Source organism: Myotis davidii, unplaced genomic scaffold (genome assembly GCF_000327345.1).
Source record: "Myotis davidii unplaced genomic scaffold, ASM32734v1 scaffold299, whole genome shotgun sequence".
Classification (NCBI taxonomy): domain Eukaryota; kingdom Metazoa; phylum Chordata; class Mammalia; order Chiroptera; family Vespertilionidae; genus Myotis; species Myotis davidii.
The window spans coordinates 5,757,350-5,782,388 of record NW_006293088.1 but is presented as its reverse complement, the minus strand read 5'-3'; the positions used below and the strand labels follow the sequence as shown (position 1 = coordinate 5,782,388).

Below are 25,039 nucleotides of genomic sequence, written 5' to 3'. Positions count from 1 at the left end.
ATTCAAGGAGAGACAGTCACTCCGATTTTATGTCCTTGTAAGTAAACATGTCCACATACTCACCAGTGAGCTTATCTCGAACTCTGTTAATAATCTCAATAGCTTTCTTATTTAGGGCCTCTGGTTTGACCAGACCATCTCCAACTGGAATACACAAAAGTAGAAATAACAGTAAGAATTGGATCATCACAACAGGTTCCATAAATGCCCCTGCTTTTCTCAAATGTTCATGTGTGTGTTGAGCAATTCTTCCTCTGTGTCTACCTTTGTCCTCAGAGCATAATGACAAATTCATGGAACTTTTTCTGCTCAAAGGCGGTTTTGTTGCTTCATCTCATTGACCCTCTTGTGGTAAAACACAGCTGCTATTTTCTTAATGAGCTAGTTACTGGCACAAGTCCTCAGAGGTTGGACTTACTGAAAGAATGGATAGATTCTGGCACTGTGGTCCCCGTTTTCTTATGGGCTGGTTCCCCAAGTTCCACACCATTCAAAATTTCTAGGAGGAAAGCAATCAATTAGCAGAAAATTGAAAAAGCCATTGTTCTGAGGTATTAGCTCTAATTCTTCATACACTATATTCCCTCTGATACTGGCCCTACATACCTCTAAGGGGAAAAGGAAGCATTATGTTACTCTTTATGTATTTAAAAGTTTTTAAGTCTACAAAGCATGACTTTTCAGGCAAATATTGTAGCATTAATGAAGTGTTCTGACATAGAGAATAGGAGTATGAGTCAAAGACCTGGTGACTTATTTGGTTCGACAGAAACTGGCAATAATATAAAGAAAACCAGTTTTCAATGGGTCACACATATGACTGAGGATTTTTTTAATCCTCAATATGTTAAGAGAGAAAGTGAGTGAGAGAGAGAGAAACATCGATGTGAGATACATTGGTTGCCTTCCGTATGGGCCCTTACTGGGGATTGAACCTGCAACCTTTTGGTGTACAGGATGATGCTCCAATCAACTGAGCCACCCGGCCAGGGCTGAAGTATTATTCTTTGGAGGAACTTATACATCAATTCTGGGGAGAAAAAATCCTCAGGCCTTAGGGTCACCCTCCACTGACTATGGCCTTCAGGAAGAAAGAGTCTAAAGTCAGAATTATGAAGTTATTTACACAATGCCCTTGTCCACTACACACCTTCAAAATGAACCCAGTGATGATGATACTTTTTTAATGAGCCTCTGGAACTTAACTTTTAAGGCACAAAAACCAACCAGGCCTATTCCCATCTGCTGGCATCAGACCTGGCTGTCCTAATTCCCCACTGCGTGCCCCAGGCAGCATGGGGAAGGCATCCAGTGATGTAGTGAAGAGGTGGGCGCTGAGAGTTCAACAATAAGTCTCACATATTTTGGATGAGACCAGTCACTTACACAAGGTACCCCAGATCCCATGGGTGATTTAGGTATTTAAGGATGCTATCATGTGTCTAGGGTAGAGTCCACACATGTGCAGAGATGAACCCAGGATTCCAATTTCCTGCCCAGAACACTATTTTCCCTTCTACCCATCCAGATTCCATCTGTCCAGTAAGTCTCAGCTTAAATTCCACCAACCCAAAAGCTCCCTTACCTACTGCAATTGCAGCTCAGACTGATTACTGTGCTCGCTAAGTCCACGGTCCTTTATTCCAAACCAGATCACGGGTACTTGACTACACAGTGGGATGTACTGTTCTCTTATTATTTAATATATTTTGGTCAATTCTATAATGTGATTCTGTGCTTTAGGGCAATATCTATGTCACATTCTTTTTGCATCCTTAACATTGTTTGGCGTAGCTAAGTAACTAGTTGCAAGTGTTCCATAAACGACTGAAGAGAATATTTACTTTTTTTTACATCCCCAACAGTATTTCCCAAAATGTGAACTGTGTAGATGTTAGATTTTATGAGGAAAGAAGGGGCAGGCTGGGGTTTGGGGAGAAGAGGAAGGCTACACGAGGTTAACAGCTTTCCTGTAAGACCTCTGAAGAGTGCTCACACACAAACCCCTGTGGGGCTCTGGCCTTGTGGGGCATTACCTTCCTGGGGGCCTATTCTGTGGACCACTCTCTTGGAAACAATGTTTTGCGTGGTTTTCTGGCTCCTCAGACAGCAATATGAGTACACTTCTGCTGCCTGCACCTTTCCACTTCTGAGCTATTAACAATGCTTTAGGATCAAGGTAGTATAGCTAATAACTATCCCAATCCACACACTGCTCAAGGGCATGCTAAATACTAACTAATATTCAGACACACCTTTAATTTTATTTCTATAGCTACATTAAGATTGGATAGTTGGATCAAAATTTCTGAGCTTTAGGTACCCACTCCATCCTGAGAGGCATTAAATAAAAAAACATATACCAGGTGCTTGCTGCTCAGTAGATATTCCTATACCACGTTATTGAAGTTAAATAAATGCCCATGAGGTGAGACTTTAGCAGTGATAGAATCTTCCTTCCCTTTGGGTGACTTCCTGCATATTCAGCATCTGTTCCTACTGTAAGTCATGCCTCCTAATGCAGTGGCAGAGCTCACCCTGTTCTAGAAACACTCTGGATAGAAGGGGACAGAATGTGCGTCTCCCACGGGGGCACCCACCTACTGACTGGCCAGCAGAGTAGGAATCTGTTCTTGTCCGGGACCGCTTGTTGCCTTTGGTATTTGCTAGAGAAAGAAGTAAAGGGATGATTAAAGAGTGCCTCAGATTTGACTTGAAAGTAACTTGGTTGATGTGATATTTTCTTACAATCATAAAAGTACAGTATTTCCAAAAGCTATATCCTCTAAGACAGAACCAAAGATGTATCACTCAGGAGTTGTGGGTGGATGTGAGCATGGATGTGCAATCCTGAGGGACGCTCTCTCGTCAGGTTGGAGTTAGAGAACGTAAACCAGATCTCCTAAGGTAAAAGCATGACTTAATCGCAGTGATCAGACTCCTCGTTAGTAAACTCTTCTTGTTAACACGTTAAGCGCCCAGCCTGTTTTGTCTTCCAGATGGAAAGTACAGTGTCAGTCACTGGTGGCTGACTGGGCACTTAACGTGTTAATAAACTTCGAAGGAGGTGGGAACGAGGGCAGAGGGAGATAATGCTGACTCAAATCACAACTGTTTGCATTTCCTATCAAAATTCCAGCTTGTTACTCTCTAGAAACCTAAACAAACAAAAAGCACTGAGGTACTTCATTTATACTGAAAAATATTTTAGGTAATATTCAAATTGGTGACTGGAGTTTTATGTTCTGGTTAATAAAAATACTTGAAATTCATTTCCAAACACCAGAGTACTTTGTGAAATGTAATGCAATTGCTCAGTAATACAGCTCAGGCTCCAGGCTTGAAGGGCCACAGGCTGGTGAAATGTACTGAGTCAAATACTCCTCATTTGGGAGGGTGCGGACTCCAGCTCCCAGGCACTTGCTAATACTCACTGTCCATCAGCCTCCAGTTCAGCAAGGGGTCGTAGACAAAGGCTTCCAGCACAGCCATGACGCTGTCCTTGTGTTCCCGAAGCACTTCCATCACGGTGTGGCATGTGATTCTATAGTTGCCATCCAGACCAGTAACCTGCACAAGGGCCAGAGCCACTCACCACACAAGTCACTGATACTGGCCCCTTAAGGCCTCAGGACCAAAAGTCAGGCAGTCGAGAGGGTCCACCACCCCCACTGAGGAAGCAGACACAGGCCAATACCCATGTATCAGGCTGGGAATGTCTTCAGAGCAAGGGATCAGTGAGGTCACAATTGTGATTCATATGAAACATTGTGATTCATGTGACATAAAGAATGGTAATACTTTCAAAGATTGATTATTTTTAAAACAATGGAAAATACCAGAAAAAGACTACAAAAATACTCCAGGCATTTTGGGGAACTGGTGAGCTCTAACAAGCAAGTCTGTTGTCAGGGTTGTAACTGTATTGCCCCTATTTCAAAGCAGCTTGTTACCAATATCTACTCACCTCCATAGCATTGGTCAACATTCTTGTCAGTCTAAATGGAATCTTCTCTGGGAATTTCTCTCTGGTCATAGCAACCTACAGGGTAATACAGGGAAAAACCCAGTCTAGTCGTTAGATTGTTTTCTTTAGCCAATGCCAGGAAAATAGGGGGGCTTTCCTTTCCTTTCTATTTCAATTAAGCACAGAAATGAAATAACTTGAGTTTAGTGAGGGGGCTTGAAAAGGGATTTAAAAGACAACTAAGAAGAAAAAAAGAGAGAGAGGGAAAGAAGAAACAAAAAGAAAAAGTGTGCATCATGCTCAGGCCTTGGAGCAGCAGGCCGTGTGGAGGATGAGGGTCCTCCATTCAAACAGGCTCAGTGAGTGAGTGGCCCTTACCCCAAGGGCAGTGTGAATCCAACTAAACCAAGTATTAAAGGGCACGGATTTCATTTTTCAGACTGACTTCCTAGCACCTTGGCAGGAGAGCAGGGGTGAGCTTGAGTTTGCCAAAATGGTCAGAGGAGGGTGAAAACTGGTCATCCGGGACGGTGAGCTTTCTGTGCTGCTCTGGAACATTGCTCACCTCAAAGCAGTCCCCAAAGTCAATGTGCAGGATCTTCCCACTCAGCCGGTCCAGCATCAGGTTGGATGGGTGTCTTTGAGAAACCGAATAGAGATCAGGGGAGGAGAGGGGAGAGAGGGAGGGTATCAAGAGAGCACACTGACAAATAAATCAACAAGTATGTGATACTCTAGGCCACAGGTTGGCAAAGCACAGGTCAGGCCACATCCCGGCCCCCACCTGTTTTTGTAAATAGAAGTTTTATTGGAGCACTGTCATGCTCATTTGTTTAAGTATTGCTTCAGGATGCTTTTGTGCTACAACAGCAGACATGGGCAATTGTGACAGAGATCGTATTATATGGCAAACAAAGCCAAAAATATTATCTGGCTCTTTAAGAAAAAGTTTGCCGCCGAAACCGGTTTGGCTCAGTGGAGAGAGCGTCGGCTTGCAGACTGAAAGGTCCCAGGTTCGATTCCGGTCAGGGGCACGTACCTGGGTTGCGGGCACATCCCCGGTAGGAGATGTGCAGGAGGCAGCTGATCGATGTTTCTCTCTCATCGATGTTTCTAACTATCTATCTCTCTCCCTTCCTCTCTGTAAAAATTCGATAAAATATATTTAAAAAAAAAAAGAAAAAAAAAAAAAGAAAAAGTTTGCCAACCCCTGCCCTAGGCCTGAAACAGGATTTATCTGTGTGAATCACAAGTTGCCCACTTGTGAGGCAGCCAATCAATGATTCTCTCTTATCATTGATGTTTCTATCATGATCTAGTCAAAAGATACCATGATAATCTAGTCACAAGATAAATTGTTCCTGGCAGCGCTGGCATCTCAGAGTGACAGGCTCTGTCATTACTGCTCAGGACCTATCACAGGGCCTTGTCGCCCTGAGCCCATCCAGGCAGGACCACCTGAATTCTGTAAACAGGCATTCTGCTTTTTAAAAAACACACAAGTATTTATTATTTTTGTGTGATAAAATTATTCTTACTCTCAAATAAGTGTATGAGACATGATCCCAGGAGAAAAAATAGTGGACATAAGAGAAGTAGTTTTTAAAAAAAGTCTGTTGAGTCAATTTCTGTACATTCCTTAACCACTATTCCAGTCAGTACATTAAGATGAAATTTATTATGAAGAAATATTGGCAGGATCTACTTTGGTTGGTTTCAATTACAGAAATAGAATTATTTATCTTAACACAGTGGTGATTGACAAATGTTTATTGAATCAATCAAATCAACTGGATTTAATATGGTTTTTTAATACATGAAACCAACCTATGCAGAAAGTAGTACCCTTGAACTATGATTTTCCTTCCCTTTAGTTTGATGTGTTGCTCGCAGGCACGAATAATAAATAGGAGACTAAGGTTGATGCCGCAAAAAATGCCTGAAGTACAAAATACAAACGTTTACCAATGGTCAGAAATCTCACTGGGATACAAAATGAAACCATTCAAGAATACCACAATGGAGAAAGAAGACTTAAAGAAACAAATTAAACTCACTCACCTATCTCCCAGGCCCAAAATATACCCAACCATGGACATGACAGCTAAAGAGCGGGTATAATTGGTTCTTCGATCAAACCACACCTAGAACACAGGAGCACAAGTGAACCAGGCTCTGGAAACTTCAAATAGTTTCCACATAAGTGTACACAATCAATTACTTCCTTATATTCTATCATAAGCAGTTAGAATGTAGAATGGAATAAAGATCCCATTCACAATTACAAAAAATAATAACGCATCCTTGAAAAAAACTAAAAAATGTGCAGAACTTAGATGAATAAGTAAATTAAACTCAGCTTAGAAATGTAAAGACTTGAATAAATAAAAATATCCATTTAAGGATATCCACTTAAGATTGTCAAGATATCCTCCCAAATTATTAGACACATTTAATGCAAAATGTTTCCAAAATGTATCTGGAAAATAGCCAATGAGAAGAGACTTGTATTGATAGTATGGTACTTGAGGAGAAACAGGCAGAAAGATCAATGAAAGAGAATAGACGCTCTAGAAAGAAATCCAAAGGCATATAAGAATTTAGTGTATAACAAAAAGGAGCCTGGCTGGCATGGTTCAGTGGTAGAGCATCTATCTATGAACCAGGAGGTCACGGTTCAATTCCTGGTCAGGGCACATGTCCAGGTTGTAGACTTGATTCCCAGTGTGGGGCATGCAGGAGGCAGCCAATCAATGATTCTCTCTCATCATTGATGTTTCTATCCCCTCTCCCTCTTCCTTCCTCTCTGAAATTAATAAAAATATATTTAAACAAACAAAAATAACCTTTTAAATAGGGGAAGGATGGGCTATATGGTAAATATTGTGATATTAGCTAGTCATCATAAGAAAATAAAATTTATATCCTAATCTAGATTCCAAATTGGGTTAAAGATTTACATGCAAAAACAAATCTTATAATTATTACGATATATGTAAAAAGATATAATCTTGAAGTGCAGAGGGCCTTATTTTTCTTTTTTCCTTAATTAGCATTTTTCTAAATATAAAGCCAAAGACACAAATTTTAAATAATTAAAAATCTGGTAATTTATAACTTTAAAAATGCCTGTATATAAAAAACAAAAACAAAAAATTCAAAACCAAGGAACATACCATTAACAAAATTAAAACAGCAAATAAACAGGAAATTTATAACACACGTGAAAAAGATTTAATCACCTTAATATAAAAAGAACTCAAATACTATCATAAGTAACAGGAGAAACATTAAAGTACTAAATCTACATCTGCTAAAGTGCACGGCTTACCCATTTAATCTTTGTAATAAAAGACTACACATAATCTCCAGCTAATCATGACAGAATGCGCCCACAGGAGCATGAGCAGGAGAAAGCCTCCTGACAAGAGTGGGTGCCAAAGTGCAGGGAGTGCGTGGAGCCGAGAGTGCCGTACCTCGGAGCTGGGGCTTTTCAGCCACAGCAGCTTGGCCAGGTCGTCCCCAGCTGTGTTATTGACGGCGTGCTCAAACACCTCGACCTTCTGCATCAGAGTTAGGTGATCGTAGTCGGGAGCCATCTGTATCGGGACACAACCATTGTGAGAAAGCAGCCCAAGACAAGCAGCTTAAACCCAGGAAGAAATAAGGCTGCGGTCGAGGCAGAGCTGGTCCAATTTCACCACCACAGCCAAAAGGAGAAGTGAAATAAGAACGGTGCAAAGAAAAAATGGGAGGGGCCACTCTCACCAAGACCACCGGAGCTGCCAGAGCCTGAGGGTAAAACATCAGGCCTCACAGCAGCACAAGCCCACTGGTGAGAATGAGAGCGCTGGAGCGGTCACGTTTCTGGGTAATGAACAAGTCTTTCTCATCACCTACACAGTGCCTAACATTATTTCTCCACAGGCCAGCGCTGTATGCATTGGGTACTATAAGTCATACTGTGCAGTCTCATCTCGGATGGTGAAATCTTAAATTTTGGGCTTTAGGGTCCTTCTGTTTCTTAGAGAAAGTTGTCTTCTTTAGGACTCACTTCCTTAACCCCTAGAGTGCCGGGAGCGCTATCGGGCTCCTCCTGCAGTGTCACTATTAGATGCTAGTAGTTCACTCTTTATTGACAGATGGCACCTAAGTGCAGATTACTTATGATGCCGAATGTTTGTAGTTCTAAAATTGAATATGTAACCTCATTTACTTGCGATTCATAATTTTTTTCCTAAACTGCTGTAAAATCAGCAAAAATGCCTTGGCAATTTTAGCATAGTTCCTAGGATATTGGTTGGCACTCAAAGGGTTAAACCTTCTTTAATGGCTAATTCCCTCAAATCGATTTTGCAGTGATGGACATACAGAAGAGCACAGAAAAACAGCTTTGCATAGCCTTCCCCACCTGGTCAAGTTCGCCTCCGAGATGTTATAGGGCTGGGTCTGGCAGCGCATCACATACCCGCAACATGATGCGATGCTCAATGTTGAGAAGGATCTTCTTTTTCTCCCTGTAGTCCCGGATGAGGGCATGCAGCGTGTCACAGTGGGGGACCCAGCCGATGAGGCCCGAGTTGGTTGATAAAGGAATGACTGCATATCTCTGGATGCTGGTGCCCACAGGAAAGCAGGATTATTGTACAGTAAACAGAGTACATCTCTGACCGCGCATGGCATATGCAAACTAGTTTCAATGAACCCTCTGCACAGGGCTGTTGTGAGGTGTGTGATGAGGGCATTGGCAAAGAATAAGGTATCACATAAAGATGGTGCAGTGACAGTACAGAAGCACAGGAGTCTCTCAACCAGCCTAACAAACTCAGTGCTTTGAGGGGAAATTCAGTGATTATTTCTAAGCCTAAAATAACCTCTCACATGTTCCAACTCAGCTAAGCAATGTAAATATTCATATTCTTAATAGAAAGAGGGGTAAGAGTACTGAGGATAGGAAAGGTCTGGCTGGGCTGGAACCCCACCTCAGCTACAACACATCAAACTTGCAGAATCTCCAATCTAATGGCCACAAAGTGTTCCATTCTGGATCCTTCGGAGGTTGTTAAAGACATTTCACATGTGCATACTCTAAAAATATGGAGGATTTTTCTTTTTGTGTTTGATATCTTGGCTATCGATGGCTTCCTGTCAGGTATATATTTTTCTTGTTTTTATTCCTACGTGACTACATAGGAGAGATGTAGGAAAAAACTAGGAGACTTCTGAAATCATTGCCATCTCCATGCATCCGGAATACCTGAGGTTCTTCCGAAGAGATGTTGGGTCATTGGCCAGAAGGGTGTTAACCAGGCCGAAGAGCTGCATCACTCGCTCGTCCTGTCGCAGGTCTTCATGGCCCTTCAGAAGGAAAACAAACTCATGCCCGTTGCTGCCTGTAAGGAATGGTAGGAGCAGTTAGTGGAGATCAGAGGGTCTTAAATCTGTCAGGGGGTAGACCACCACTGTCTTCAAAAGATCCTGCAGACTGCATGTAAAACTCCCTAGAACTGATAAAAAGAACACAGCCCTGCTTTTGGTGCTCCCTCAATGTGATGTTCAAATTCAAAAGAGCCCGACTGGTGTGGCTCAGTGGTTGAGTATCGACCTATGAACAAGGAGGTCATGGTTCGATTCCCAGTCAGGGAACATGTCCAGGTTGCGGGCTCCATTTCCAGTAGAGGGCGTGCAGGAGGCAGCTTATCAATGATTCTCTCTCATCATTACTGTTCCTATTTCTTTTCTTTTTTTTTTTTTTTTAGTGGATAGAGAGTCAGCCTGTGGACTGAAAGGTCCCAGGTTTGATTCTGGTCAAGGGCACATACCTGGGTTGCAGGGTCCCTGGCACCTGTCGGGGCGCATGCAGGAAGCAACTAATTGATGTCTCTCTCTCTCACCTCGATGTTTCTCTCTGTCTCTCCTTCCCCTTTCCACTCTCTCTAAAAATCAATCGAAAAATATCTTCGGGTGATGATTAACCAAAATTAATTAATTAAATTTAAAAAGTTCTGTCTTTGAGGACCAGGAATGATTCTTTTTATTAGATTTTAGAGAGGGAGGAAGGCAGAGAGGGAAACATCAATGTGAGAGATACATCGATTGGTTGCCTCCTGTATGAGCCCCAGCCGGGGATTAAACCTGTGACCTTCTGGTGCATGGGATGATGCTCCAACCAACAAAGCCACACTAGCCAGGGCAGGACCAGGAATGATTCTGCATAGAAATGGTCTTCTGAATGTTTCCCTTCCCAACACACTCTGGCCTTCTCTGTCCTGCTCTGACCTGAGAAGCCTGGCCTCTCCAGACTGTATCACCTGGGCCCCCAGCTGGGTTTGGCCAATGAGGGCACTGGCAGGAGGTAAGAATGCAGGAAGAGAGAGAGAGGTCAGGGTATAGAATGCAGGAAGAGAAAGAGGTCAGGGTATCTGCCCAACACCCAGCCTGGCCACAGTTCTAGAAGCAGCTATGTCCCTCTACCTGGGCTATAGCTTCTGGTGGTAAAAGCCCTTGATGGGTCTGGAGAGTGGGGGTAACAGCTTCTCACTGTTGGTTCTCCTAACTCTGCTCACACCTCTGGAAACAGCTCCTTCATTAGGTCTCTTTAAATATTGCCGGGAACCTGACTGACACATGTTTTAGTATTAGAAGATACCCGTCTGTGGAGAGACAATCTCTGTGGACAAGGAATTGGTGCTGATGAATAATCACTGCATTTAGAAAACATGAGCATTAGTACTAAAGGCAAAAGACCTCAAAGTGCCACCAGAGTACTTAGGCCTCTCAAACTATCCCGACAGGTAGCAAACCTCACTGTGAGAACTCATTCCCACTTGTTTGGATTTTACACAATCATTTCCCACAAAGACGGGCTGTGACGGTAAAAAAAAAAGAACAGTTCAGAGCTCAGAGGTCTTCCTTCAATGTAGCCTGTCACGTCCATGCACCCAGATGGCTCTGTGGGCCTCACCAGTTCCCCCACCGCTGCCTCACAGTTCCTCCATGCTGCAAGCTCACAATGCCCCCCACGTGGTTTTGTGCAGGAACGTTATGCTTCACTTACACAAGTGCAGCTCTATGAAGGACTAGGAGTCCCAAGGAGGATGGAACAAGGAGAAATCCACTTGTCCTCTATTCCCCTCACAGTAAACACAGGAGAGACGGAGCATGTGAAAGATTAGTGTGAACAGCAAGCAGTAATTTCCAAGCTGGGGTAGGGGTTCGGCCAGGGTGCGAGGGAGATGCACATAGTGGTACTTACCCATAAGTGTCAACTTCCGGGGCCTCTGCTTGGATGTGATGACTTGCAAAGATGGTGCTATGGACTGAATGCGAATGATTGGCTGGTTGGGGTCATATGTTCCTGGCACAGCCAATTCAAGGTCCCGGCACATCAGAAGTTTGGGGGAAACATATTGCAGCTCTAAGGATGTGAGCTGTGAATAATTACCACAGGGATTAGTTTTCTGCCTCCAGGGAGGAACTAAAATGCAATTTAAGTATTTTTTTAATGAACTGCTAATAGCAATGACTTGTCCCAAATTTGCAAGTACAAGTAAAAGCAGATTAGTGTTAGAACATTTGCAGGTAGTAAAACAGAAAGGACTATAATGACAGTTAATCCTGCTAGAACCTGAAGATCCTACCTGAGGCAGCTGCTTTGAGATTCGTCTGAACACATGGTAATAGAGGTCCCAGGCTTGGGTGAGGTCCTTGACATTCCCTGATTTCATGTACTTCCTGCACCACTCTTGGGCCTCCATTAAATCTCGACCATATGCCTGAGAGGAATGCAGGGGAAATTCACAAATGGTCCCGGGTGTTGAGTTAAGCCGCAGGCTAAATCCCAGCAGACAGCAGCACCCCTCGGAGCACACTGGCTGGGAGGCAGCGGCATGGCTGCCTCAACAAGGGCCGCTCTGCAGCTCTCCAGTCCTGGAGCTCCCAATTTCAGGATGGCTTGCTAGGTAAAGTAGGATCTCGTGGTTTTCCACTTAAAATTTTGGGGGGGTTTATAATTTAATGACAATTAAATTTCTGGTGTTTTTATATCCTGTGACCTCTGACACAGTACAGTTTATTCAAGTCAGTTGAAAGGCTAGAAGGAAAGGTGTCTGACAAAGGCTCTGGGCCATGTCTGTCAGGCTTTGCTACCTGTACCTGGTTAAAGGATGTCTCCTTCAGCGTCTGGGGTCCCCGTTCCATCATCGCGTGCAGGGGCTCCAGCACCTCAAACATGCCTTTCACGTTCCTCTCCCCAAAGTACAAACGAGAAGCTTCTTCCAGGCCCTCGTGCCACATCTCATGCCAGAGGATGGCCACTCGGATGAGTTCCTCACTCACCTGGATCCCAAAGGGGAGGAGAGAAGACCAAGTATAAAGGAAACTCAGAATGTCTTGGAGAAACAGAAGGTGCTCTTTCTGGCAGCCAGAGGGAGCATGCAGCACTGTCACGAGGAAGATAAACAATAGCTCAAGCCCTCTGGCCCGGCGACCAGGGTCAGTGGAAGCCCGCACTGCTCCCGACTCACCATCATGGCCTGCTGCACCAGGGTGTTACTGTGCTCACACATGTTCTTCAGAATCTTGTTGGCTGCATTGTGACGGGCTGTGGTCGTAGACTTAGAAGCCACAGTCAGGGGGTAGATGAGGGCCTGAAGCAAACAGAGAGGACTATGTGCAAACATGTGTGACAGGAGCCCGACACTAACTTTAAGGAGGATGACAAAAGAAACTGAATGATCCTGATGCTCGTTTGAGTACCAGGCGGGGGGCCCTCGCTCTCTGAAAAAGGCTACGGGGATGCCAGCGGGGCAGACACTTCTAGCAGGATAGGGGGCCAGCCCCATTTCCTCACTGTCTCTGGAGTAGCTTTAGGAAAGGCTGAGCACCAAAGCAAAAGGCAGCTATCAATGAGCAACTTGCCCAAGATCTCCACATACCTGGGGATGATACCGACCAATGTCTGTGAGAAGCTGGTGAATGAGGCGGCCCACCAAAGGCCTGGGCGTATCAATTCTCGCAATGAGCTGAGGTATAACCTGTTATTAAAAAAAGACAGTTATGCAGCATATGAGACATGGACACAACTCTGGTTATTCAGGGCAAGGACTAGCTCTTGTCACTTGTTTTGGTAGATTCTGTTGGGCAATGAAATGGTTCATTCCCTTCAGTTCTCTAAAAGAAACTAACAAAAATATAAAGTCCTGACCTTGGGACCGATCCCTACTTCCTCACCACTGTACTCCCTGCTACCTGCTACTCCCAACACTGCTTGGCTCTAAGAGGAGACGGAGGAGTGAGAGCTGACCCAGGCTCACCTGTAACCATGTGTCTATCTGGATGGCTTTCACCCCTTCCACCAAGGCTTCATTTACATCTGGCCAGTGACCATAATCAAACCATAAGGTGAGGACTCTGGAAAAGAAAAATGAGGAAGTCACAGGACATTGTTTCCCGGCTTCCGTGTTTCTCACCTTTAAGACTGAGAGGAGAAGAACTGGCAGGACCTCAAATCAGTGGCTCTCCAAGGTGTCTGCTCTCAGGACCACTGCGAGTGGGTTGGTGGGGGGGCCGCAGTGTTCGACTAACACCACAGGATCATCCCAAGTGAACAATCACTGCATTCAGATAAGGTGGAGGGATCACCATGGTACAAACTCAGAAATCTAATAGATGGGCCCATGGGCAACACAGGGATAATCTTTGCACAGGTAGAAAGAGTCGCCTAGACACCAGTGGCAATTCAGAAACCTGACGCTTAGCCAGCTGGATATCCCAAAACAAAAAGAGGCCGCCCTCGTCACCTGCAGCCTCTGGCCTGACGGGTCCACGCCATTTATTTAGCCTCAGAGTTGGCTCTAAAGCTGAGGGGAGTTCACCAATATTGCAACAAACAGGTGAGTTTCTTCTTCTCTATGGGACAAACCACAGGAAGACTCCTCAGGCCACTTCTCCTCCTTAATCTTTGCAGGTTTCACCCACAGGGGTGGAGCCTGCTCAGCTGTTCCTCTTGGATGTACTGATCGGGGTGGGGAAGGGAAGGAGCACTTTATGTATAATTCTGTGTTCTGCTACTCCCATGGCCTACCAGTTCCCCTTCCCGTCTCCGATACCTGAGAGTATCCTGGAGGTTGTTGCCTCGTGACAGGGAGATAGAACGGAAGAAGCCCTGGACGGCGGGAACAGTGTACATCAAGAGGGTTTTGGATAGATCCTGTAGAAACGTATGTGTTAGTGACACTCGTCTCAGCTTTCTCATCTGTAAAATGGGCAAAGGCATACTAACAGTACCCACCTCCAAGAGTGGCAGTGAGGAGTAAGTCAGGCAATGCATGAAAAGCCTTTACATCGGTACCTGGCGCATAGCAGGTACTCAATAAATGGCAGTGGTGTCATAACTGTTATTACCTTGGGGTAATGGTGGCTTCCTGAACAGGGTGGCAGAGGAGCCGGGGCTGAATCTCTGAACAGCCCAGGTACACTCTGAACTGACAGCCCAAAGAGAGAGGAGGATCCCGCCGGGCTGTCCTCAGAGTGGACCGGCAGATGTGCACGGCCACCCACGCACACAGGTGCAGGGCCTTGGGAGGATGAGCTCATGCCCCGGAAGAACGACAAGGAACTCATTCTTTGGCTCGGGGCTATGTCAGCTCCCCAAACACAAGGATGCGTACAAAAGCTCCAATGATGCCATACGGCAAATAAGCAATGCTTTCTAGCTCCATCTGGCACTTTGGAGGAAAGCCTCAGATTCCTATAAGCCCAACCACGTGTCCGCTCAGGGTGCCTGAGTCGGTCCCCGGAGGAGGAAAGGCTGGGTACCTCAGCGACCTTCTTCTGCAGAGGAGAGGGTGTAGGGCTATTCTCGCTGCTCTCAGCCTCGCTCTCGCTGTTGCTGCCCTCAGTGCTGGTGGCGGTGGTGGTGGCAGCTGCTGTGCTGGAGGCAGTGGTCGTGTTGGTGATGTTAGCCCCGCTGGCGTGACGCAGCTTCTTCTTCTCATCGCGGGCTTGGTTCTGATGTTTGTAGTGGAGCACAGCTTCGAAGTTCATCACTGCCCACGCGTGCCAGGCCTGGGTGGGGCAGAGTGGGGACAGACAACGGCTGTGACCAGCAGCAGCAGAGCGGGGCTTGGGCATCAAGGGCTGAGAGCCTGAGGACAAAGCTGGGGGGGAGCGCTGTGACTGCCCTTCCTCATTGGTCAGTGGAGCCAAACCTCAACGCAGCTCGATGTGGCTCACTCATGTTGTGGCACCTACTGTATTTGCCACTGTGATGAGTGCTGTGGGGGAAGGGCATCTGAGAGGAGCAAGCCCTGGTCCTGTTCAGGAACCTTCTAGTCTAGTAGGGGGCTCACTCACAAACCTGAAGACAGGCAGAATGCGACAGGGGCAATTAGAGGTGGACAATGGGAATGCCAGGGACAGGGCCTGGAAAGCTTCACAGAGGGATTTGGAGTAGGTCTTGGGCAGCCTTTGATGGGCAAGGAGAGAACAGTGAGAGCAGCGGTCAAGACTTCCTGGCGGGGGAAGAACAGGGACAAAGAGGCAGGCGGGCCAGCACAGGAAACAAAGGAAATGAAGTGACTGAAGCTTAGGGTGTGCAGGACAGTGGTGATGGGAAGGCTAGCCAAGTGGGGGGTCAGATCATGGAGGGGCCAGCATATCATATCAGGCCCAGGAGATCCCATTTCATTCTGTAGGAGATGGAGCTTTCCTTTGGCAACAGTGCATAAACCAGGTGATTTCAGAGGGCACAGGTTCAGGGCAGTGATGGTGAAGGTCTTCACCAGGTCATGTGACAGGGAAAATGAACACATTTACAGCACCCGGACATTGTGGAGGGTGAACTTTGCTCACCGTCTAGCCCTCACAGCTGGCAGCTCAATGGCTGTTTGCAGGAAGGAACCTAATGCTTACTGGATAAAGGAGGACTAATCACACCTGAGGTTTGGGCCGCAGTGATGCTATGGCACAGCACTGGTGGTGCAGGAAGCCTGAGGCAGCGTTGGATTGGGCGCCTAGTAAGTTTGCAATTAGACTTTCTAAATAATCATGAAATTCCTTTGTGTTCTTTGCTAAAACCTTCCTTTAATAAAAACATGTCCATTTCTTCTCCTAAGCAGAGAGACTGATCATAAGTGAACTTTACTTGATGAGTAAGAATTCTACAATGACCATATCTACAGTTCTCCCACATCCTCATTTACTCAACCAATACCTCTTGTGTATCTACTCTGCACCAGGCCCTGAGCTGGAGGACATGGTGACAAGACAGAAGCAGCTCCTGCAAGCACAAAGGACTACACCACGGATGGAGAAGACAGCATGAACCCATACTAGGCAGGAAAAATCTAAATTTCTAGAAGCAGTTTTTTTCATGTGATTTGTGTTTTTCCTAAACGTTGGATGAAGCAGAGTCATCTGGTTAGGAAACCGCTCAAATTAGTACGGTTCCAGATATTTGAGGGTTTACTGGATTTACTTTTCCAGCCCTGGACTGAAGCTGTCCTAGAATAATTATGCAGATAGCATGAACTGGGCATTTTTTAATAAAGGTAAGATTTTTGTTTTAGATGCTTCTGTGATTTTCAGATACAAGTTTAGAGCCCTGGGGGATTAACTGACAAAGCGTTAGCAGGTTAAGAAGATATGGGAAAGAAATCAGTGACATCTGCTACACCAAGCAGCTATTACCAGAAGGCCCCTCAATATACACTTCCAAGAACTGCTCCTCTATTGTCAGCTGTATCTTTTATGCATTTCCTAATTCTGTTTATCTTCTTGAAAAGTTTCCTACAGCATAACAGGATGTTACCCAGAGCTTTCCAATAAAAACAGAGAAAGTTAAGTTCTTAGATGAAGAGCAGGCAGGAATGGAAGTCAGAAAGGAGCTGGGAAGGAAGAGATGACCCAAGGGAAGATAAAGTTCCAGAGATTAACCATGTGTCCAGATGCTCCTAGGAAAACAAGCAGCTAAGGGGCTGGAAGACAGCAGCCACGTGTGTAACGAAGGTGTAATAAATCTTTCTCAAATAAAAGAATCCATCTTTCTACACCGATTATACTTCTAAGGGGCCTGACAGACAGGCTCCCAGAACTCAAAGAAGCAAATTCACAGTATCAGACCAGCTGCCAACCACGAGCATGAAGGAGCACAGCGGGCTTCGGGTGCTGGGGTGCCATCTGGAGAAGGCAGGGCTGGGAGCCCCGCGCCCTGCGTCAGGTTACCTTGTACCAGCTGCGGTCGTGCTCTGTGGCGGCGCTGTAGTACTGCAGGACTTTGGGGATTGTGCTCTCGTTGATGCCCTGGAGGTTCAGCTGCCACTCCCCAAGTTTCAGGAAACACCTGGAAACAGAGAAACAAGCCCCTCATGTTGTTCCCAAGAAGGAGTTATGGTGGAGAGCACTACAGCCTTTCTGAGGTTACACTTGCTCTCAGGAAGCAACATGATAGAACCAACAGAATTGCAAACTACATGGGAGGGAAAAGATGGGCGTGTGGGATAAATTTTTATGGTATTACTAGAGGCCCAGTGCATAGATTCGTGCACCGGTGGGTCCTTTGGCCTGGCCTGTGGGGATCGGGCTGAAACTGGCTCTCCAACATCCCCCAAGGGGACCTGGATTGCGAGAGAGCGTTTCTCAGGTGATGCACCCTGGAATTGGGCTCCCTCCTCTCTGGTTCTGGGTGTGTCAGCCAAGAACCACAGCTGCCAAGTCACCGCAGCTCGGCAGCTCCTGCATTGAGCGTCTGACCCCTGGTGGTCAGTGTGCATCATAGCTACTGGTCATCCGGTTGAAGAGTTGGCTTAGGCTTTTATATATATAGATCTTTTCTTCTTGACCTTTATCCTTCAATGCTAGCTTAAACCAGGGACCAAGGACAGTAGGTTTGTATGAACCTATCTTTCCCAAATCAAATTTTGTGGGTGACATCAGTGAGAGTAATTTCCTTATTGCCGCATGCCATATGGCTTCTCCCTCACATTCCCTGATCCTCCATTCTTCATAGTGACAATATTCACAGCTGGCATTCACTGAATGCCACTCTGTTCCAGGTACTGCTCCAAATGCTTGACAGTGTATTCTCTTCATTAATCCTCACACCACTTAATTCTACCCTAGAAAATAGGAACTCTCACCATCTCCTGTTTATACGATGAGGAAATGGAGGCACAGAGAGGTTCAGTAACTTAGCTAAAGTCACACATCAAATCGGCAGCACATCTGGCATTTGGAAACAAAGAGTCTATCTCTGAAGCCAGACACCCAGGAGGGGAATAACACCTGTGTGCTCAGGGGCTGCTGAATCCTGTGGAAATAAGTAGCAGAGGCTTGGAGCAGCACAATTTGATAGTTGCCTGGGATCCCTAAGGAAATGGTGAGAGATGTAAGCAACTGGCTGCCCAAGGAGCCTTGAGCATTCCCCTTGCTGCAGAGGCTGCTGGCATGGCAGGGCTGGAGTGTGACTGGCCCTGGCCAGTGGGGACCTCACCGGGCCATGAGCTTGTGCAGCTCCTGCTTGTGCTGCTGGTCCTCGGTGGCGATGGCGTGCTGGGCCTGCTGCTGCATGGTCTGAACGAAGTGCTGCATGTGCTGGAAGGCATCGATCTGTAGCAGGACAAAGACACAGGGAGCCACTCGGCATGGGGCCCAACCTCATGGAAAGTGTCACAGGCATGTGAACCAAGCCCTCTCTAAACAGAGCACCTTGAATGCAGGGTAAGAACTTACTGGACAGAGGACCAGCAGGGCATGTTGCCGGGAGAAGGCTGGGCTTTTCAGGAAGATTCATATTTTTTCAATCCAAGTCTCAACTCTCCTTTGCCAACTGTAATTACTACTTTAATAAGCCTTGGAAAAGCTACTTGCCTGGCTACCCGAAATAACAACTCATATGAAGTAATTTGAAATAACTGCTTACTTCACTATCAATATATTGCCCTGGGGGAAATTAGGCTTATGGGGAATTATTTCAGCTAGTAAAACTTTAGTATTTGTTTAAAACACCATGGTACCTTGGACACTACAGCAGAGCAAAAACTAGTTAAAAAAATCTGATTGAATCCTCAGTACCCAAATCAGAACAGAGACAGGCAACCCTCTGTGCATCCACGGGGAAAAGGTCACTAGCTAAGCAGATACCTAGCTGAACAGGGTGGCTTAGCAGCAGTATCTTCAGAGCAGCCTCAAGCAGCTAAATCTTGGTATGCAATGGGATTTCATACCAAGTGAGCAGAGGGCATTTGGTTAGAAACAGAAGTTCCTGGTAAACAGGAAAACAGACATTAGGAACAGGTAGCCGAACTAGGGAAGAGTAGAGACAGCCAGAGATTTGGGAGTCAGTTACAAGCCATCTGTATAAGCCCGCCACATCCAGACACACAGCATCCTGATAAATTGGGTCCATACATGAGCCCACAAACATCAAAAGCACAAATGGAAAAAATGGTGAAAGTTCAATCTCCTAACGTAGGGAGGAGACACAGTATGTGAGAATGCAAAAAAGAGGGTATCTGTTCTTGGCTGCAAAAGAGGAGGGAAGAGAATAAACACTTCAAATAAACAAGGTCAGAATCATCTTATAGTAAATCATGTGAGTCTTCTTTAAAAAAAAAAAAGAAAAATAGAAAAAGGAAACATGTCAGTGATGATGGCTTGAAGGAAAATGAAACTCCCTGGCTTGGGGGCCAGGGCCAACCTCAGATACTGCTCACCATCAGGAAGTACTTGGTTTAATTTAAGAGTTAGGGCTGGCACAAACCCCTCACAAGCTGGCCTGCATCCACCAGGACCTACTTTTCTTATTTTTTCCACAGTGGCACTCGTGCCGACCTCTTTCTTTGTCTCTATCTGAATAAAACTGCTTTGTTCTCACTCCAATTTGTCCTTGAAATCTTTCCTGGGCGAATCAAGAACCTGGAGGTCACCTGACATGTGAAAGGTCCTGGGGCAGGGCCAGTCTCTGGTGTAGAAGTAGTTGGGTAACAAGATGAGCCACTTGTGTGCTCTGGAATAATGGAGTCAACCATAACTCCTGACTATGAATTCATATACTGGCCCCCAACCTATGGTTCCAGCCTACAGGAACCATACCATTTATCAAGTATGTGTGATGGGCCATGTGTCAGGCACTTTAACTTAAACTTGCACAATAACCCCTTAAGCAGGAAGACTTGAAAGCTGACTCAAGACATTCCAAAATAAAAAAATAAAAATAAAAGAAGAGCTAGGACTAACCCGGAGCCAGAACGATGTGACAAACACTTTATCAGGCAGCGAATCCATGCATGAGGACAGGGCAGACACACAGATGTTCCAAAAGCTAACAAGACACCTGTTTCCCTCAGACAGCTTCCTTCGTAGAGTTCTAGTACTCACCACTGGCTTTGAAAAATGAACTACATTAGCATCCCACACCTGGGAAGTGATAAATGTTCCTTTAGTTTCCTTTCTATGAGAACCACACTGACCATATTTGAAAGAAAAAAACAAGAACTGGGAGACAGTACTGAAAAGATCAGTCACTACCAGGTGACAGATCACTCGTGTGCCTAGTGTGCGCATCAAGCAGGTGAGAACGAAACTGGGAACTGGTGCCAGATGCTTTCAGAGCCCACGGTTAAAACTCTGTTTGGGAGATGCAACAAGGTGCTGAGCCAAAAATAAACTGCCCCAACTGGAGAGGCTGGGTATTCGTTTGGATCTGAAGCCCAGTCTTAAGTTTAGTGCATTTATCCAGTGTGGGAGAATCTAATCTCTCTCTACTTTGTGGCATGGAGGCAACTTATTTGCAAGGAATTAAAAATGCTTTTTTTTCTCCACTCTGGGAAGTGAGGAGGAGAACAAAGATTCTTCCTCCTTACAGATACAGAACTGTCAGTGGAGGAAGGGGCTTCTGTCAGGTCCAAGCTTTAAGCTGGGCATGGTATTCCTGGTTCTTGACTGCCTGGGGGTTTCTGGGCAAGACGATAGAAATTTCAAGAAAGGGCACACTGTTGCTAAATTCTGTGAAGCATTCTGAGAAAACACTACATGACATACGCAGGTGCCTGACGCTTTCCTGCAGAACAGGCTGCTCTTCCCCAAACACTTGCATCTGCCTCAGGCCAGGCAGAGTCCTTGTTTACAGTGGAGGAAAGTAAAGCTCACAGAAGACAGGTGACTTGTTCACTAGCAGTTATTCAGCGGTCGGTCTTCTCTGGGCTCTCCTGAACTCTTATGAAGATGTGCCATCTCTAGCTCTGGGCTCAAGGTCCCAGCACCTCACTTTAAATAGGTTTCTAAATTTTCACGCATGTGGTTTTATGGTCTCCCACCAGAACTCGGTTCCTAAGAAAAGGTCTTAATCTGTGGAGAAGTTGGGCTGTGGTCCTAAGGTGAAAGAAGCCACTCCCTGGTTGATATATTAGCCAAAGGCTCCTTCTGCCTGCCTTCGGCAAGACATTCAAAGACTTGGAGGCTGCACATAGGAAAGAAACCAGACTACATTCAGATCCAGCACCTTCTGTTTTTCTCATTTGCCTGGAGGGAGGTCAGGCTTTGAATCAGAACTGCTTTGGCTTGCGAGGCTTACAGAGACTGAAAAAACACAAACCAGAACAGAAACCTAAAGAACAACAAAAGAAAACAAAGGAAACTTGGGCCATTACTACTGAAGTGAACCCCAAAGACTCAGTGCCTGGGAGCAGGGCTGTCCACCCCACTCTGAGTGGCTGACAGTGTCATAGGGTCAACAACCCACAAAAGAAGTCAATTTCTAGACCCAGTCCAAGGATCTCCCAAGTACGCCGTGGGCAGACACGACTGCGGTTTTACCAGCTCTCTGGCAGCCATGGCTCTGGTGGCTGCTCCACATTCCTTTCTCACCACAGGCCCCACTGTGGGGGCCCCGCCTGTTCCACAGGAGGAGGCTAAGGAGCCACAGCAGGTACTCATTTTGCCTCCAGGGCCTACCCTCTGTTCATCATCATCACCATGCAGGAAGCTTACTTAATAGAAACTACAACCCCCCCGCCCCGCCCCCTAGGAGGCACATCCGTCTCCCAAGGACCTGTCTGTACATAAGGCAGGAGGAATCCTGCACTGGCTGCAGGATGACCTTCCTGTCCCCACCGGCTTCAGCATCACACTCTGGGTGCTGTTGCTTCTGAATCCCCAGCTGCTGACAGGCAAGGAGACAAGCAGTCTGATCATCAAACTGGTCTTGTGAAAGCTCATCAGTGTCTCACAAACATGCTGCTCTTCTAGGTACTGAACAGCCCATCTTCTCTGAGGGATAGAAAGTGCGTTTTTTCTACGTTCCAGCACATTCTGCTTGCTAACATAACTGTGATTAAACTCACCGGTATATATATATCTCCCTGAATATGACTTACTTTTTGAAATCAGGCCAAATAGCTGCTTAAGAGGAGCAAAGTCCCTGACACGATGGTGTAGACGGCCTTATCTTTGGGGCCTTGAGGGGGCAGTGAGGCTGAGCCAGTGAGCCTTCTGGAGAACATGGCCTACTGTTGCGGGATCCAGATACAGACCTTGCGAGCACTCTTCCACATGTTTTTCATGTAGGCGTAGGTCACCTGAGGGTGAACTGTTGGCAGAGGATGGTCAAGCTGCCGAGACGGATCAACTCCCAGGAGCAACACCAAGGTTTTATGAGCAAGAGCCTTCAAAACAAGAGAGGTCAGGGTATAAACAGAGCCGGACCAAGCGTGCCATTCCTCCCTCAGCGTCCTCCCCCATCCCAGAGGCGAGGGTTACTCACTAGCCTGCCACTCTTGCCACACAGACTTGCATACTTGAGCCAGGTCCTCATGTCCTCATGAGGGTTGACCACAAGGGACCGCACCATCAGGATTTTCTGCCAGTCCTCCACAATACGCTGGCAGCCCTGGAACAGTCAGAAGTGATGATTACATATGTCCTCACTTAAACCCGCCCCCCCAAACAACAGCGAGATGCACCCTGAAACAGAAAAGAGATTCATTTAAAAAAAAAATAGATTTTATTGATTTTTTACAGAGAGGAAGGGAAAGGGATAGAGAGTTAGAAACATCCACAAGAGAGAAACATCCATCAGCTGCCTCCTGCACACCTCCTACTGGGGATGTGCCCGCAACCAAGGTACATGCCCTTGACCGGAATTGAACCTGGGACCTTTCAGTCCACAGGCCGACTTTCTATCCACTGGGCCAAACTGGTCAGGGCGAGATTCATTTTTATAATCTGAACTTTCTCAAGTGACAGGTACTGTGTGTGATTGAAACCCCTCTCTGGGACTCCTCAAAACTCGAGAAGCAGAGAACAGGGACTCTGGGACTTGAATCCGGACTCTGTCACATAGTATCTGTGTGACTTTGGACAGGTTACTGAACTTCCTGTGACTTATCTGTATATACACAGTCGGGATATAAACAATACCGACTTCATAGGGCTACAGTGAAGGTTAAAGGAATTAAATTATTTAAGTTTCTTTTCTGAATTATAAATACATTTTTAACTTTTTTCTTTGCTTTAGTCTCTCTAGTTGAAGATGACTATCACTGACAAAGAAATTAAACGTATCATTCAAAGTCCAAAAAACTAAGTATAAAAAGAAGTGTAAATAATTAAAATTTCACACGGTGTTGTTTGCAAGTTGGTAGAACTTATTTTTCTGGTTATTAGAGCCTAAACCAGCACTAAGACTTTCGTCCTTGCTTATGCTTAGAGTCTTTCCTCGCCCCCAACCCCTGCCATGTTTTTATTAATTTCAGAGAGTGAGAGGGAGAGGGAGAGGGAGAGAACCATCAATTATGAGAGAGAACATCGATAGGCTGCCTCCTGCATGCCCCACACTGGGGATGGAGCCCGCAACATGGGCATGTGCCCTGACCAGGAATCGAACCGTGACCTCCTGGTTCACAGGGCGATGCTCAACCACTGGGCCATGCTGGCCAGGCGAAAGTCTTTCCTCTTCATTTTTGTTCGTCTCAGACTGAAAACTACATATATAAGGGGAAGTGCCTCATTCATTCACATGTATAAATTTTTTTTCATTAAAAAAAAAGTTTCTTAATTGTTATCAAAGGAGCTAAGCTAATCTTATACCCAAAGACTTTGAGAGCGAAGTGAGCTTCTCCTTTTCCACCTTCACTGATAAGTAGTCAGACAACCATTAGGGGAGATGAGGAGATGGTTTTTTGAGATCTACTGCTTCATCGGTGAATTCCATGAAGCCAAATGAGCTGTTCTCCAAGGAAATAGGTCTAAAAGTCTGGGAGCCATAATGGTAGGCTTTTCAATGTAACAAACAGGCCACAGGCTGAGCCCAAATAAAGAACCCAAGGCAAGAAGAGACCCAATGCCACTAGGGTTGACCTCTCGCACTGCCCCAAGGGAGATGCTGGCTGGGGATTTCAACGTAGATGACTTGTGCACAACATGGCAGTTTTCCAGCCTAGGCAGCTGGCTGAGTGTTTTGACAGCAAGCCATCCACAAGAGCCAAATTTCTACCACAGACTTAAAGCTTTATTTTCAGGCCCTGAACCATTATTTTTCTATCCCATTAAGTGTAACAAGTGATTTGGAAAGTTAGTAAAACAGGAAAATGTATACTGAGTGAGTATTTTGGAGACTTCTCACCATCTGCTAGTTTCTCCCAGATGTTGAAATAATTGGGCCCTGGTCAGCCAAGAAACATCCCGCTGTCCTGAGATAGGAATGGTGAAGGCTTAAGATGATGACGGTATCTTGGACACAGTAAAGTCAGATCTGGGTCTCCCCTCCCCAAGGCTCATTTAGTCCACTCCCTTCCAAATCTCCCACTGGATAAAGTCCCACTGTTAGCCTGGCACACTCACCAGATCTCTGGTTTGGAAACTCTTTGCCCCATTACAGGCACTTAAGAAACCAGGGTGTGTACCAGTCAAGTGGGCAATGCTTGCTCTTTTCTGGTGTCCAACAGACAATTTTCCATCAAAACATTCACTGGGCATTTCATAATTGCTAATAAAACATGTGAAGGAACCACATGTGCTCGCTTCAGAGCATAAACGACTACTATATTCACAGACGATCCTCTGCCTGCTACTCTT

At 45.7% G+C, this 25,039-nt stretch overlaps 1 protein-coding gene across 2 annotated transcripts in view; it reads right to left on the bottom strand.

Annotated features, from left to right (window-relative positions):
- The window catches only part of MTOR (mechanistic target of rapamycin (serine/threonine kinase)), a 113,135-nt gene that overhangs the window by 3,570 nt on the left and 84,526 nt on the right, over nucleotides 1-25,039 (bottom strand). For both annotated transcript variants that reach the window (XM_006766723.2, XM_015565890.1), the window contains 22 exons: nucleotides 22,728-22,853; nucleotides 22,498-22,629; nucleotides 18,459-18,574; nucleotides 17,192-17,309; nucleotides 14,786-15,034; nucleotides 14,077-14,177; nucleotides 13,282-13,378; nucleotides 12,904-13,002; nucleotides 12,493-12,615; nucleotides 12,122-12,304; nucleotides 11,608-11,742; nucleotides 11,223-11,397; nucleotides 9,225-9,360; nucleotides 8,436-8,583; nucleotides 7,444-7,566; nucleotides 6,029-6,111; nucleotides 4,533-4,605; nucleotides 3,968-4,042; nucleotides 3,435-3,570; nucleotides 2,601-2,666; nucleotides 419-499; nucleotides 64-144 (listed from right to left, as the gene is read on the bottom strand). In XM_006766723.2, coding sequence (XP_006766786.1) covers nucleotides 64-144; nucleotides 419-499; nucleotides 2,601-2,666; nucleotides 3,435-3,570; nucleotides 3,968-4,042; nucleotides 4,533-4,605; nucleotides 6,029-6,111; nucleotides 7,444-7,566; nucleotides 8,436-8,583; nucleotides 9,225-9,360; nucleotides 11,223-11,397; nucleotides 11,608-11,742; nucleotides 12,122-12,304; nucleotides 12,493-12,615; nucleotides 12,904-13,002; nucleotides 13,282-13,378; nucleotides 14,077-14,177; nucleotides 14,786-15,034; nucleotides 17,192-17,309; nucleotides 18,459-18,574; nucleotides 22,498-22,629; nucleotides 22,728-22,853 — 2,656 coding nt within the window. The remainder of the gene's footprint in view (nucleotides 1-63; nucleotides 145-418; nucleotides 500-2,600; nucleotides 2,667-3,434; nucleotides 3,571-3,967; nucleotides 4,043-4,532; nucleotides 4,606-6,028; nucleotides 6,112-7,443; nucleotides 7,567-8,435; nucleotides 8,584-9,224; nucleotides 9,361-11,222; nucleotides 11,398-11,607; nucleotides 11,743-12,121; nucleotides 12,305-12,492; nucleotides 12,616-12,903; nucleotides 13,003-13,281; nucleotides 13,379-14,076; nucleotides 14,178-14,785; nucleotides 15,035-17,191; nucleotides 17,310-18,458; nucleotides 18,575-22,497; nucleotides 22,630-22,727; nucleotides 22,854-25,039) is intronic.